At 55.5% G+C, this 15,498-nt stretch overlaps 1 protein-coding gene across 1 annotated transcript in view; it reads left to right on the plus strand.

Moving 5' to 3' along the window:
- The first annotated feature begins 1,017 nt into the window (after positions 1-1,017).
- Kcnq4 (potassium voltage-gated channel subfamily Q member 4) overlaps positions 1,018-15,498 on the plus strand; it is a 51,516-nt gene continuing 37,035 nt past the window's right edge. The window contains exon 1 of the mRNA XM_048351008.1: positions 1,018-1,605. Within this exon, the coding sequence (XP_048206965.1) occupies positions 1,292-1,605 (314 nt within the window). The 5' untranslated portion in view covers positions 1,018-1,291. The remainder of the gene's footprint in view (positions 1,606-15,498) is intronic.

Genomic DNA, 15,498 nt, shown 5'->3' on the forward strand with positions numbered 1-15,498 from the left:
TTTAGGCAGGGAAAGAGGGACGGAGCATCCAGAAATCCCAATTATCACCCTGTACAGGGCTGGGAGAGCTCTAGAGACGGAGGTCGGGCTACTAAGAACTTCCAGCTGGGCGGGGAAAGGGGAGAAAGTCTCTGCTTTCTGGGCAAGAGTCTGTGGGTCTTGGGTCGGGGAGTGTTGGGGACTCCCTTAATGCTGGAACAGCGCTTCTGTCCCAACACCCCATCTGACCGACCTCAACCTGGCTCCGGGACCCGACAAGGGAGGGTTTCCCACGGGGTGGGCAGTGGGGGAGGCTCTACTTGAGGGCAGAGTTGCTAGCCGCCCCCCCCCCACTACCAAGAAGGGAAGAGATGGGAGGAAAGAGACACACCTGGGGCCCCCGTGTGCTCCACGCACCCTGATGCATCCGGCCGGTCCTGGGGCCCCAAGGCCGCCGCTGCTTCCCCGGGGCCGCTCGCTCGGTCTGGGGCGCACTTGAAACACCCGGCACGTGGCACTTGGGGCTCAAGCGGAGCGGGACATCTCCTGACGGCCACCACCAGCCCGCCGCGCAGCCGGGACTTGGCACACCTGGCTTCCCACGGGCGCGGGCGCGCGCGCTATTCCCACGCGCCCACGCCCGTTCTGCACACGCAGTAGCCACTCCTCCACCACTCACACCTGAACTCCACCGGACACACACCGTGTCCCGTGCACGATCGCGGCCACAACCACCCACGACACGGTCCCACCCCCAGGCCCGGCGATCAAGGACACCAGGCGCCCCCCTCCCGCAGTCGTTCACCACTTGCACACGCCCAGCCTCGCGGTCCCACGCACACTGTCCCTGCCACGCGGTCGGGCGCCGGCGCTCCCAGCCCCGCCGCCCCGGGCGCGCGTCCCCTCCCTCCGCTCGCCAGCTCCCTCCCGATTTGGGAAGGCGGCCGCGGGGCGGGCGGGGGCGGGCGGGGGAGGGGCGGGGCGGGGGAGGGTGACATGTGAGCGGCGCGCCGGCGGCAGGTGGAAAGGCGAGCGGCATGGAGCGCGTAATAAGAGAGTTGGAGTCGGAAAGAGCCGCCCCAGTCGCCGGGGAAGCGGGCGGTCAGTGCGGGCTCCGGCCGCCCCAAGGCTCCGAGCGCCCGCCCCCGGCCCCAGCGCGGCCCCAGCCCGGCCCCTAGCCCCCGCTGCCCACGAGCGCCCTGGATCGCCCCCACCGGTCCCGGGTCCGAGCCATGTGTCGCTGAGCGCCCCGAGCGCGCCCCCGCCCCGGATCCGAGTGGCTTCGCCCCCCCCCTCCCGACCGGCGCCGCCCATGGCCGAGGCCCCCCCGCGCCGCCTCGGCTTGGGCCCCCCGCCCGGGGACGCCCCTCGCGCCGAGCTGGTGGCGCTCACGGCCGTGCAGAGCGAGCAGGGCGAGGCGGGCGGGGGCGGCTCCCCGCGCCGCCACGGCCTCCTGGGCAGCCCCCTGCCGCCCGGCGCGCCCCTCCCAGGGCCGGGCTCCGGCTCGGGCTCCGCCTGCGGCCAGCGCTCGTCCGCGGCGCACAAGCGCTACCGCCGCCTGCAGAACTGGGTCTACAACGTGCTGGAGCGGCCCCGCGGCTGGGCCTTCGTCTACCACGTCTTCATGTGAGTTCGCGACCCCGCGCCCCTCCGGGCGCCTCTTCGCGGCCCCAGCGCCAGCTCGCTCCCCGGGGATCGCCGCCCCGCCCCGGCTCCGCCCCCCCCCCCCCCCCCCCGGCCCCCAGCCCCACAGCCGACCCTCGCGTCTCTCCCGGTCGGGCCCGAGTCCCAGGTGTCACCCCTGACCGACCCTAGCGCCAGATCTCCTGGACCTGACCCAGCTCACTGTGCTCGGACCTCCTCCTCCACCTCTTCTAGCTCCCACCCTGCCACTAGTCCCTGCACCACGCTCTCAGGTACTTGTCCCCTCCACTTGGCAAAGTCTGTGGCCACCAGTGTGCGACTCCCTTCCCCTCTTTCTGTGCCCCAGACCCAAAGATGATCTTTTGGCCTCCACACTCTCTGCCACCTTCTCTCCAGCTCCGTAGCTAGGATGGAGTCCCGCCTGGCCTCCCCTTAATTTGCCTCTCTATCCAGAGACACCCTAAACCCCAGCTCATGACTATCTTCTGGTTGTAGAGGTTTTAGGGGTCCTTATGGCCCTTGTCAGGCAATGTGCTTTTTCTAAATTTACAAGTGTCTTTATTAGTCTTGCCTTGCTACCTCCAACTTTCCAGCCAGCAGAAGCAGCGGGCTGCTCTGCCTGTGTTGCCCAGCCCTTGCCCTGCAGGCTGGACCCAGTTCCCCTGCCTTGCTGGCTGGCTGTAGCAGGCCTGGCTCTGGACTTGGGGAAAAAGAAAGAGGAGAGGGGTATGTTTGGAAACACTGACACTGCCGGCCCCTCCTCTCCCTCACCAGGCTTCTACAACTTTTAAAAACACTGACCCCTCTTGGATGTAAAGAGTGAATTTTGGCAGCTATGAGCTCAGTCTTGAGGGACAGCCTTGCCAGGCCAGGAACATGAGAGGCCCTGCCGATATCAGTTAAAGGGCTGGGCCTGGTGCTGGGACTCTGGGAGGTGCCTCGGAGACACAATGCGTGACTGTTAATCCTTCCTTGTCACCATCAGAGTTTGGGGTCCTCTGATATTAGGGTCTCTGGTGGCCATCTGGACAGTCCACCTGACTGTCCCACACTTCTGGCTGGCTGTCGCTTTGCCAGACTGAATTTTCCACCTGTGCATGAGATAGCCTGTCTGTGTGCACCTAACAGTTCTGCTATCTTTCTGCTCGTCTGTTTCATTCCTTCATGGGCCTGTCTAATAATCTGAATTTCTCTGTGTCCATCTGTCTATCTACCTGACTATCTAATGGCTAGTCTTCTACCTGTCTTTTGCTGCCTGCTTTTGGTCTAGCTGCCTCTCCTTCTGCCTCTCCTGCATATTTGCCTCTGCCCCAACCAGGCTCAATAGAACTTTAGAGGTGACAGGAGAAAGACAGTACCAGCAAGGGCAGAGGAAGAGAGCTCTGTTGGCCATTAAGTGCCTAGGGGTGGCAGCCTTGACTTTGTTCAGAGAGCCAGCAGAGTTGGGTACGTGCAGAATATGAAGTCTGGCTTTGAGTCCAGGTCAACAGTGAGCAGTAGCCCATCTCCCAGAGCCCTGTGGAGGCCTAGGATGACCATCTAAGTGGTGAAATTCAGTATCGGGGGCCTGGAGGAGAGGCAGGGGCTGCTCATTGAGAGTGGCTGTAAGAGGGCTGGAGACCCAGCATTTGCTTTGTGTGCTTGACACCTTGGGTTCCAGTCCCAGCCCTGTGCCAAACAAAGAAAAAGAATGATTACATGGCAGCTTCCTCGATGTCCACAGAGGCTGAGACTTTGACAGGGCACCGTTTCACCAGCTGAGAGGGGATTTTTGCCAAGGCGTGTCTGGTGGAGGGAAATCAATCCAGCTCTGACCTAGGATCCTTAGTTCCCAGATCTGGCCTCCTCGTCCCTGAACAGTTACTGGAGGTAAAGGACCCCAATTCCTAACCCCAACCAGCTCCAATTGACACTTTCAATGGAATGGCCTCCTCTTCCTCTCTAGGAGCTAAATCTGCTGACACCTTTGCCCCACATCCGGCTCTTTCCAAATGCCAGGAATGCCCTGGCCCGGGGCATGCTTGTCCTGACCACTTGTCACCAGGAACCCAGGGCTAAAGTATTTCTTGGAGTGTTGTGGGAGGAAATGTGGTGTGAAAATGTCCGGATATTTAGGAATCACAGGAAACTGCTCATCCATCTTAGGGGTCAAGGGGGCCAAGGGGCTAAGAGCCCCACCAACTGAGTACTCTGTGGCCTCTCTGAGCCTTGGATCTGTAGATGGTCAAAGTGGGTAGAGCCTCCCATCTTGCAGGCCTCCATGTTGGAAGAGGTAATGGGAGGGGAAGAGTTTAGTAAGCACTCTACCACTAGGCCATATTCCCAGCCCCTGGATGGATGTTATTATCAGAGTTAGGGAAGAGGTTTCTCAGCCAATCCCTGTACTTCCTACATCTCTATCAAAGGCAAATCAAGTGAGGGATGTCCGGAGTTAGGACCCCCTTCCGAGAGGTTGAGGTTGTGCCAGGAGGGCCTCTAAAGAAGGACCCGTAAGAGAAAGCTTAGGAGAGTGTTGGGACACCTTTCTCATACCTGCCAGCAGTACCTAGGGGCCCCACATAGAATTGGCACCTTTTCCAGGCACGTAGGGCTGGAGGATTGGCAGAGATAATCCCTAAGTGGCCCTCTTCTGCCAACAGCTGTGCCTCTAGGAAGTGAGTACTGCCAGCTCCTGCCTTCTCCTTTTGAACTGTAGATCAAGGGGTCCCTCCATCTCTTCCTGTCTCTTTAGGCCCTTGGTCCTCCTTCCAAGTTCTTTCTACCCCTCTATGGCCCTGGCCCTGGTGTTTGTCATCCTTCAACCCTTCCCAGGCCCTGCCTCTCTGAGTTGTGCTAAGTGCCCATCACTGCCCATCCTACTTCCTGAGTCCTTTCAAGGAAGGCTCACCCTTCACGGTTTCCTCTTGAAGGCTGCACCAGCCTCCCTTGGAGGCCCAGGGCTAGAAGGGTACAGAGTGAGAAGCCCTTGGCTCTCCATGGTTTCCAAAATCACTGTGACATGCTTGCCTGCTTCCCCCCCTTCCCGCCACCCCCCCCCCCCCCCCGCCAGCAGACTTTCTCTATGTGAAGGTTTAAGGCTCTGTAAACATCCTCTCTCAGCCTTGTCCCTGGGGTCAGAAGCTGTGGGAATGAGGAGGGGAGGAGATGGGGAGGTGGTAGCCACTCCTGGGGCCTTCAGATTCCTAACCCTGGACCCTATCCTCCCACTCTGATGACCATCTGGATTGGAAATCATTCAAGTAAAAAGGACCCAGAATTTTCAAGGGTCTCCACATGGTTGGTCCTCACAATTTGACAGTTCCATTTTGAGAAAACTAATGCCCTAGAGACCAAAGTCACGTGGTAAATTGGTGCGGATCGAAAGGACCAGACCCCAAGACTCCCAGGACAGTTCTCTTTGTTCCCGGTGGCCACCAGCATGGCCCTGAGAGTTTGCTCTGGAGTTCCTGGCTGGGCATGCAGTGGCGGCTATGTGCCAGCACCTTGCTAAGTGCTCTTAGCTGCTCTCAGTAGGCGGTTGTGCCCCCCATGTAACAGATGAGGAAACTGAGACCTCAGAGTCTGACTTATAACTGTTCTGGGACTGTCAGGGCTGACGGTCAGATTCAGCTTCAGCCAGCACTCCAACCCCCGCTCCCTTAGAGCACTACCCTAGTGTCATTCATCCCCAGCACCAGTGTACTTACATTTATGGGGCTTGAACTCAGGACCTGGGCACTGTCCCTGAGCTCTTTTGCTCAAGACTAGTGCTCTACCACGTTGAGCCACAGTGCCACTTACAGTTTTCTGGTGGCCAAATTGGAGTTAAGAGTCTCACAGAGTTTCCTGCCCTAGCTGGCTTTGAGCTGTGATCCTCAGATCTCAGCTTCCTGAGTAGTTGGGATTACAGGTGGGACTCACTGGCACCCAGTTTACACTCACACTTTCTTTGCTTTTCCTGATGCATGACTGTCTAAACATCTCCCCCCACACACACACATACCATGCGTCTCATGTACGTACAGCATCCATCCAAGGAGAAGAAATGAATGCACAGCTTCTCCCACCTTCCCATTCACTTCATAGACACCTAGGGCCAGGGCGCCAAGGCAGACCCAAGCACAGATCCTAACTGGCTGTCACCCTGGAGTTTTTTCCTTTACCTATCCATGGCTGCAAGCTGACCTTCGGGTGGTGGGGGTGGGGTGGGGCGTCAGGGGCTGAGCCGCCTTCCAGTATTAGAACCATGGGGGAGCAGCATGGCTGGTCTCCTAGAAGCTTGCGTCCCTTTCCTCCTGATTTTTATGGTCTGCCTTGTAGTGATGGTTATATAGAAGGGGGTGGGGGTCCAACTCCTCCAAGCTCACACCTAGCCAGGCAGGGCTAACCTCTGCCTCCCAGACCAGGCCTTCCCCCCACTGCCTTCCTCATCCTAGCCTTCCCTCATCAGGGAAGACCGAACTTTGTGTTGGGCTTGGGAAGCTGTCTGAGTGTGACCCACATTCCTTGTCTGCTCTTTTTGAGCCCCTGTCCTTTCATTTGGTCTTTGTAAAGAGTGGAAGTATAGAGAAACCATCTCATTGCTAAATTGCCTGCCTCCCTCCCCTTCTGCTCTCTCAGCACCCCTTTTCTTCTTCCTTCTTCTGGTCCCCTTGGCGGTCAGGTTAGATCTCTCATCGCCTGCCTACCCCTCCCCAGTTCTGTAGTAAATTCCTTCTTCTCATTGAGGAAGCCCTGCTGGAAGTCTGACTTCAATCCCTGGCGAAATGTTGGAGCCAGGAGTGCTTCAGGAGGTGATTACTCTTGGGCAGATGGCAGCACTTTGAGTGGGTGATTAATTTAAGGTTCTCTGAGCCATCAAAGTTGCTGAAGCTGCTTGGGAACAGGGTGGGGAGGCACTACAGCCTGGGCCGGGCCCCAAGGAGCAGGCAGCGGCCTAAGGTTTTTCTCACCCCTCACCCTTTGGCTCATCCACCCCCTCCCCAGCCTCCTCTTTGCCTTCATGGCTGGGGGCTCAGCAGGGAATTCCGTCTGAGTACCATTCGCAGGAGCAGTGCCCTGTGCAGGAGTTGAGGGGCTGAGGGGGACTGTGGGGGGCTTTGAATATCCTCAGAGTTGTCCCACAGGAAGTGGGTAGCTGGGGCCACAGATGCGTGACTCCTCATCTCCACTGAGCCCCTTGCATTCTTTCTCTCACGTTACCCTCACAGCCATTGTGTCTGTGAGTCCATCCTCCCCCTCACTTCATCCCGGGGGAGAGGGAGGCTGGGGGAGCAGACAGCACCCACTTACTCCAGGTCATGCATCTGGAGAGTGAATGGAAACACTAACCCAGGGCCTTGGGATGTGCGTGGACTTGGGTCTTCCTTCACTTGAGAGTTGTAGTTAATGAACACCAAAGCTGGGCCAGGCTTGGGGAGCCAGAGTCCTTCAAGGAAGCTGCCCGGCCTGCAGGCCCCTTGGACTCTGCTGCCTCCCATGTCAGTGGCTCCAAGTATCTCGGTGTGGGTTTAAGTGTATTGCGTGCATGGGGAGAGGTGTGTGGCACGGCATCACTGTGGCACACTCATACCCTGGCAGCTAGCTGGCTCCAGGGATGTGGTGCTCAGGGTGGTAGCCGGAGCCCTTGGGAGAGGAAGAAAATGCCCCTCTCCTCTGAGCAGGTCTCTGGATTGAGGGCAGAGTCCAAATCTGTTTTCACTCTTCCTGAAGGTAGTAACATCCCTGCTCTACCCTTATCCTGCACCTCAACATCGTCCTCTGTAAAACGGGTCGAAGATAGACTCAGGGTTGCACAGCAGAATGGAGGAGGGAGAGGAGCTTCTGTCTCAGGACCTAGGATTTGAAGTGGGAGAGGCGCTTATGTTCTAGAAGAGAAGGGAGCCTAGGAGCCTGCTGGCCCAAAGGCAGCTCTGCAGGCTGGAGGAGGGTGCTGATCAGGTCTCAAGTCCCCATGGAGTCTCTCAGGACTTGTGGCTCGCTGGGTAACTCTGTCCCCAGGGTAAGATCATTGTGCCCTGGGGATTGGCACCGAAAGGTGCGGGGGAGGGTTGGAGGGTCAGCCCAGACAACAGACTAATTGGGTTGGCAATCTGTGGGCAGTGCCCAAGGGAGAGAGGAAAAGGAACAGGGAGCTCCAGGATTCCACTCTCTTCTCTCCCACCTAGAGACTGGGGAACAGGGAGTAGAGCAGGGAGCTGGAGGGAGTTCTTAGGGTCCACTCTTTTTGATTCCTCAAACACCTCAGCCAAGTGGATGGGACTAGATGAAGCTTGCTAAAAGTAAATGGAGCAGAAGGGATAGCGATTAGACATCAGGAAGGACTGCCTAATAAATAGGAGGTGGGAGCGAGTCTTTGAGGTACTCTTTTTTTAAAGACTCTATGCCCCTGTCTAGCAAGACTGGAAATTTAATTGTCCCCATCAAGCCAAGGATTGGCATTCTTCTCCTACAGCATGGGAAAAACAGAGGAGAACTTTGGAAAGGAAATCAGATTGGGACCTACTGGGAATCGGGGTCATGGGCTGCATCTTCACCCTTCTGGGGAGCCTCAGGCTGGTGCTGGTCACTGTCTTTGGGTTTATTTTTTGCTGGGCTCTGGCTGTCAGGGGAGGGGAGGGGAGGAGAGTGAGCGGAGGGTTAGGTAGAGGTGGTGGGAGAAGGAACAGCTTTGTCAGCACAATCTGGGTACCTCTGCTCTTGCTCAGGACCAGCACCCTCAGCTGAGGGGCCAGCCCCTGGGCACAGTGGGGATCAGGTCTCTGAGACCTTCCTCCCTTGGGGATAGGACCAATAGGTCAAGTCCACAATAGGCCTCCCACCCCTACCCATTTTCTTATCCAACAGCAGAGAGGAGGCCTCAGACCTCCAACACATCCTCACCTTTGTCCTATAGCTGGGGGAACTGAGGCCAGGAGAAGGGACCTAATTGCCTAAGGATATAGCTCAGTAGAAGGGAATTGTTGGAAAGTGGTGTGGGAGGAAGGCTAAGCCCCAGAACCCATTCCCCTTCTCCCCTTCCAACCTTGGGATTGGTGGGAGACACTGGGATGGGGAGCCAAAGGTGGGTTCTTGGTCCAGCAGGGGGTTGCAGTACAACCTGGGGTGAAAGGCTGAGCGAGGACATCAGCTCCCACCCACCCCACCCGTGCTTTTTGTTTCTTTTTTTTTTTTTTCCAGCGACAGAGGTGGAGCCCAGGGTTTCACACATGCTAGGGAAATGTGTTACCAGCCACACCCTCAGCCCCCTCCTCTTGATTCTTTTTCTAAACATGAGACAAGGGCCAGACGCTGGTGGCTTATGCCTGTAATCCTAGCTACCCAGGAGACTGAGGATCATGGTTCAAAGCTAGCCCTGGGGCCTTGGTAAAGACTCTTTATCTCCAATTAACCACCAGAAAACCAGACCAGAAGTGGCACTGTGGCTCAAGTGGTAGAGCGCCAGCCTTGAGCTACAGAGCTCAGGGACGGCACCCAGGCCTAGATAGAGTTCAAGCTCCATGACTTGAGAAAGAGAGAGAGAGAGAGAGAGAGAGAGAGAGAGAGAGAGAGAGAGAGAGAGAGAGAGAGAGAGAGAGAGAGAGAGAGAGTCAGTCATGTGATGGTAGCTCAGGATGACCTTGTTCTCTCAATCAATCCTCCTGCAAAAGCTGCCTCAAGTGTACTACAGACATGCACCACCAAGCCTACTGCTTTACATCTTGAAACAGGCTTACCTTGCCTCTCCAGTTCCTTGCCTCTCTAGTTCCTTCAGTCCCTCTGCTTCTTCACTCTGCCTCTGAGTATTGGAGCCTTGTTTGGGACCTTCCTCTCTGCATAGTTCCCTGGGTAGTCTCCTGCACTCCTACGACATCAAGGTACACCTCCTTGAGCCTCTCCCTCTTTCCGCAGTTTCATCCCTGACCTTCCTGTGAGGGGCCGCATCCCCTGGGCATCTCAAACTCAGCTTGTCCCACCAAACCTACCCACCACACTCCCAGTGTCGAAATCAGGGAGCCCTCCCCCTAGACATGCTTTGCTTCTCCCCTGCCCCCCCAATAACCAATAGTACCCCCAACTGTTGTTCTATTTACTGCTCTCTGGGCTTTTTCTTCTGCCTCATTTCCCTTCTCTGTCCACCACAGCCTCTGGCTAACTCCCATATGTCTTTCAAAGCCCAATTCTTCAAAGAACCACTTCTTCTTTGACCCACCCTGGGAGTCAGCTAGGGTGGGGGGCGTCATTCAGTGTCCTCAGAGCACTGCTTCCCTCAACCCAGGTGTTCTTGGTTCTTCCAAATTGGGTAATAAGACCAGAGTGGGTGGGCTGTGAGCCCTGAGCATGGCATGGGACTGGAAATGAGTGAATGTGTATGGGCGAGGAAATAAAGGTAGCCTTGAAGCATGGTTATAAGGAGGAGAAGGGTTTTTCCAACTGGAGACAGGTGGAGAAAGCACTTGATGATCTCTTCAATAAGCTCTGGTGGTTTGATCCTCGTGCATGGCCCAAGTGGCTGGGACAGTGAGAGGGAAAGCTTGGAGGCAGGGCTGTCCAAGTCCTGCTATCTGCAGTCTGAGGTGCTCAGGACCCTGAGGGCCAGGATTTGATCACTGGGCAATGGAGATGGCTTTATCCTTAGGACAGTGTGCTGGAGGCCCAGGAGGGAACCGGTGCTTGACTGATCTGTTCCACAGAGCCCAGGCCAGCTACTTCTTCTCATCCCCGTTATGGAGCTGACACTGCTATTGTTCTTGTTCTATAGACAAGAGAAGGGAAAGTAGGCACACCAAATCACACAGCTTGTTTGTGGCAGAGGCAGGGTTTGAAACTGTGACTCTGATTTCCAAGCCCAGATTTTCAAATGGTTTCTCCAACTCGTCAGCAGACCCAAGGTGGTTTTCTGTAGCCTAAGGCAAAACCCAAGAAAATAAGGACAACTGGTGACTTTTTCATAAAGCTAAATTTATTCCATTTAAAGCACTGTCTTTTATGCTGAGATTATGTCCTTTCTTTTATAAAATGATGGGCTGAGAATTTTTTTTCAAATTTCCTTAGTTGGCAAAATTTAAAGTTGACAACCTTATGCAGTTCCCAAAGTGTTTGGGGGCAACATCTTGCCTCCTCCAGCTGATCTGTGGGGCCAGCAGAAGAGGAGTCTGGGGCAGATGGAGAGAGGAATTAAGGGAACAGAGGAGCCTCAGGCCCTGCCCTCAAGAACCAGCTCAGGGCTCTTGCCCAAAATTGGGCTGGGCCAGGCAGGTTCAATAGCAGTGTATTCAGAGTTTACCAGGGTGGGTTTGGCTCCTGCCTTTGTTTTCTAGAGTCTGTGTGGCACCAGGCAGGTGATTAAACCTGTCTGAGGCACCAGCTTCCTTCTACCTAGGATGCCAATGCCATCTCCAGCTCCCCACCTCACAGATTTCAGCAAGTGCTCTGAAGATTGGGGTGCAGCATATTGAAAAATATTCTTATTTTCTCATCACAGGCTTTTATTTTCCTTGGGGGTCTGGACTCCTGTCTCTCCCTCACCTGCACTGATTCGAGCCCTGAGGAAAAAAGAGTGATGAGGCAGATGGGTCCTATAATAGCAGGTTGGCCAGACTGGCAATTCTTTCCCTCAGGATCCCTGGATGGCAGCTCAGAGATGTACCAGCTGTGGCCCAGGGAACCCTGGGAAAATAATGTCCTCACACAGCCAGGCTTAGAGTCCTCAGCATAGAGCTTGGCATCAGATCCTTGGTCTGACTGGTAGCACATGTGGTAAGTGCTTTTCACAGAGAACTGAATCCCCCAGGACCCCTAGGAGGTAGGGGTTGGTGTTGTCTAGAGGCTGTGGCCTCAGGTTAAACATGCATCCTTACCACCCAGGCCTAAGTGGCAGCAAGGGCTCAGGGCCTGGAGCATGTGAACTCCCTGGGCTCACTGCACACAGCAAAGTGCCAGGAGAGCCTGTGTGTGCAAGGTCCCTGGGCTATGCCCAGAGGCTGCGGGGCCACAGTGGACATGGGCACCCACAGTGCCCCATGGACCAGGCCTTGCTGGGCAGTAGCCAGCAGTCATCTCCTGCCCTAAGGCTCAGCTTCCCCAGGGCTCTGGCTCCCAGTAACAATAAAGATAATAATAGCGGGTGTTTATTGAGCACGCATGGCCTGCCAGGCGCTGCCCGGAGAACTTGCCCTGCTTTCTCTCACATGGTCCCCTCCACAGTCCTGTGATGTGGGCCCATTTTTTGGATGAGGATGCTGAGGCACAAAGAGGTTCGATAAGCAACCTGCCTGGACTCAAAGCCCAGAAATCTGGCTCTAGAGGCAGGGATCTTCCTTAAGTCCACAGTCCTGCTCTCCCCCACTCCACATGGAAAGCCTCACTGGCAGTCCCTTGGGGGAACTCAGGGCCTTATGCCAGATGCTGAGGACAGAGCTGTGAATCAGACCTTCCCCTACTCCCTGGGGGACAGGGCTCCCAGGCCAACAGTTACTAAATGGGAATAAATGCTATTGTTCATGGGCTGTACAATTCTGCAGGAGCACAGACTGGCCAAGAGCAGCCATCAGCAAAGGCTTCCTGGAGGAAGAGACTTACTTACATTGAGATACACAAGGCAAGTGAGAGTCAGAGCTAGCCAGGGAAAGAAGAGCAAGGAACAAGGTTCCCCAGCAGAGGGACTAGCACAGATGCAGACTCAGAAGGTCTAGGGTGGCACTCTCGAGGGATGGCAAGAAAAGAGTGGGAGCCCTGAAGAGGCAAGAGGTGACCCAAGAAGAGGCTGATCTGCTCGGGGCTGGGCTGGGTAGAGCGCCAGGCTGAGAAGTAGCACCTTCCGGGAGAAGGTGACAGGAATTGAAGGTGGCAGTGACAGGCAGGGTCCTGTTTAGGATCTCCTTTCTGGGACTGGCTAGGATAAAAGTGGAGGGAGGATTCTGGCAAGGACCCCTTGAATGTGCCAGTCCACTTGGCCTCCCCCTTTTCTGCCTCCTTGCGGGGCTCAAGACCTCTGAATGCCTGCTCCATAGCCTCTCACTCACCCTACCCAGGTCCTGCCTGCCCCAAGCTGGACTAGAGCCCTAGGACTTTGCCTGTAGGGAAAGTGCCACAGTGTATGCAAACCTTGGCCTGGGGCAGGCATGTGCTGAGTTGGGGGTGCCTTGGAAGCGAGGAGAGTGAAGGAAGCCTCAAGTTTATCCAGTCAGGTTCTGAGGATATGGGGGGTGTGTTGGGGGGATGGGAGATCTCTAGAACAGCAGCCCAGAAGGGGACTGGCTGAGATGATGATGGGAAGTTTGGAGAGGGGAACCCAGGCAGCTCCCAGCCCCAGCTCGGCTCTTCTTTACCTTCTCACAGGTCAACAGGGTCTCATCCAGCTCTTGTATTTTCCTGATTGGGAAACTGAGGCTCCACACTGGGTGGGGACTACACTCAGATCAGAGATGGAGTCCAGGCTCAGTCTGAGGCTTACTTGTCCTCACAGTGATAGAAAACAACCCCCTTTCTGTGGAGTCTCACCGAGGCTGGCCTGGACTCAAGTCCCTTCTGGGTGGTCTCCAGCAGGTTCCTTAACCTCTTGGAGTCTTAGATTTTGAGTCTGAAATGCTACCTTGTACTGGGAAGGAGGTCCCTTCTCACACTTGCTGCTCCACAAATCACTTTAAAGCATACCTAGGAGGTCTAGGAATGTGGCTCAGTGATAAGAGTGCCTACCTAGCATGCATGAAGCCCAGGGTTCAACACCTCAGTACTACATAAACAGAAAAAGCCGGAAGTGGCGCTGTGGCTCAAGTGGTGGAGCTCTAGCCTTGAGCAAAAGAAGCTCAGAGACAGTGCTCAGGCCCTGAGTTCAAGCCCCAGGACTGGCAAAAAAAAAAAAGAAAATTAAAAAAAATAAAGTATATCTGGCTCCTTGTAAGTTTTCATTTTTCATGCTTAACAAGTCCTCCTGAGTTCTCCATTCAGCCCTGAAGGAGATAGTATTGCATTGAGGCTCAGAAAAGAAGGCTTTGCCCAAAGTCATTGGCTGAGATGGGGCTGGAGCCCAAGACTTTGTCTGCCTGGGACCCCTGATAGACACACAGTACATAGGACCAACCAGCAAAGAAAGACTCATGGACTAGATTGGCGGGCTGTGTGTGAATAGTAGGCTTGGCCGGCCCCCAATGGCTGGCACACAGCTTGCACCAATCCTGAGCCCCATGCTTGGGCCTGGTGCAGCTGCTGCCCTGTGAGTGGGGACCGTCCCACTCACTCTTTTGCACCAACGTTCCTGCCTTTGGCTTGGCTGGCCAAGACAAAGATTGTCTGTGACACGAGGGCATTTGCTAGACTTTCCCATGATAGGGTCTTGCCATCTAATACCCAGCACATGACAGGCATGAGATAGGCCTGGTCTGAGGAGAGGGATTTGCCCTCTTCTGTTCTAGGGGCTGCAGCCCTCCCTCTGTCTTGGCCAGGGCCGTGGGAGAGGTTTGTCCCTGCCCCGTGCCCAGTGGCCCTAGCTCAGATGCTGGCATACATCCAAATCTCTGCGTGAGGCCTTCTCGTCCCTTGTCATACTCCCCATCCTCCCACCATGTGGGCAGATCTAAGACTTCTGGGGCAAGTGGCTGGGCATTTGAGAGTGAAGGCGTTTCTGTGCTGGCCAGCCTTTAAGGCTGGAGGACTGGGGAAATGTCAGGGGTGGGAGGGGAGATGTGTGTTTAGGGCCTATGTCGGGGCAGACAATTGGTTAGGGTGCAGAGTTGGAGTGTTTGGGGCTAATCCTGGGCCACCCTTTCCTGGAGAAATTTGGCTACAAGTCAGGGAGGCAAATGTGTGGGCCATGCCCCCCTTCCCTGGGCAGTAAACACAGCCGTCGCCTAGGAGACAGGCCCAAACATTTCGGCCCCCCACTGTTATTTATACCAGGACTCTCTCTCCTTCTCTGGCCTGGGCTGGCTCTTCAGTCCACCCTGAGCTGGGAGATCTGAGTTGAGGGTCCAGCCCCACTGTCAACCCTATGGTGACTGGGCATCCCCACTTTGGAGGGACCGTCCCATTGGAGACCCTGGGTCTCATTGATCAGAAAGGCACTCTCAGACCCTGTGTAGGTCCTGGAGGCTAAAGTCGAGAAGGGGAATGAGTGCCAGGGACTGGGCCCTGGGGTTGCTGGAGCTCACTGCAGGACTATGGCCACAGGCAGCCTGGCAATCTTGGCTTCGCCACATTTTTCCAGACAGGGAATGGCTTGTCTAGTCTACAGCATTTTGACCTGTTTTAAGCAGAAGATCTGGTTGTCAAAATGAAACCTGGCATAGAAACATGGACACATACAGAACAGATCAAAACAGGGCTATTCTGGAATCCAGAGTGGGAGCCCAGAATTTCTGGCCACTCAGCTCATTTGGCCCTGCATACTTGGGGCCTATAGGTGGTCCTCAGTTTTTGTTCTTGAACACATTCCAAGTAGTTCTGGATGTCAGAGCCACTGGTATGTGAGCCCAAGGAGAGGCAGCTGGTTTACAGTATAGAAGGAACCTGGCCCAGCTCCACAGGAACCTGCTTGTGCCCACTCTTGGTGAGATGGGCTCAAGGTAGGAAGAGAATGGGGGCACACTGTAGGCTGAAGATCAGAGGGCATCGGGGCCTGACCATCCTCCCTCTGCCAGATTCTAGCATAAGACTCCAAGGACCCCCCCCCCCCCGCCAGCTTACATTCAAACATGGTCTTTGAGATCATCATGAAGGTATATGTGTGAGGATGGATAGATGGTGTTTTATTTAACAACATGTTGACTTAAACCTTTAAATATTCAGATTTACAGTATGTGGATCTCCACTTGTACTTTCCCTTCCCTGCCAGGGTTAGGTGATTGCTTGCATCAGCCCTCTCTCTTCCTGTCTACTGTCCCTAAGACAAGCCTTCCCCCATCCCTCAGGCTTCAGGGG

Source organism: Perognathus longimembris, chromosome 7 (genome assembly GCF_023159225.1).
Source record: "Perognathus longimembris pacificus isolate PPM17 chromosome 7, ASM2315922v1, whole genome shotgun sequence".
Lineage (NCBI taxonomy): Eukaryota > Metazoa > Chordata > Mammalia > Rodentia > Heteromyidae > Perognathus > Perognathus longimembris.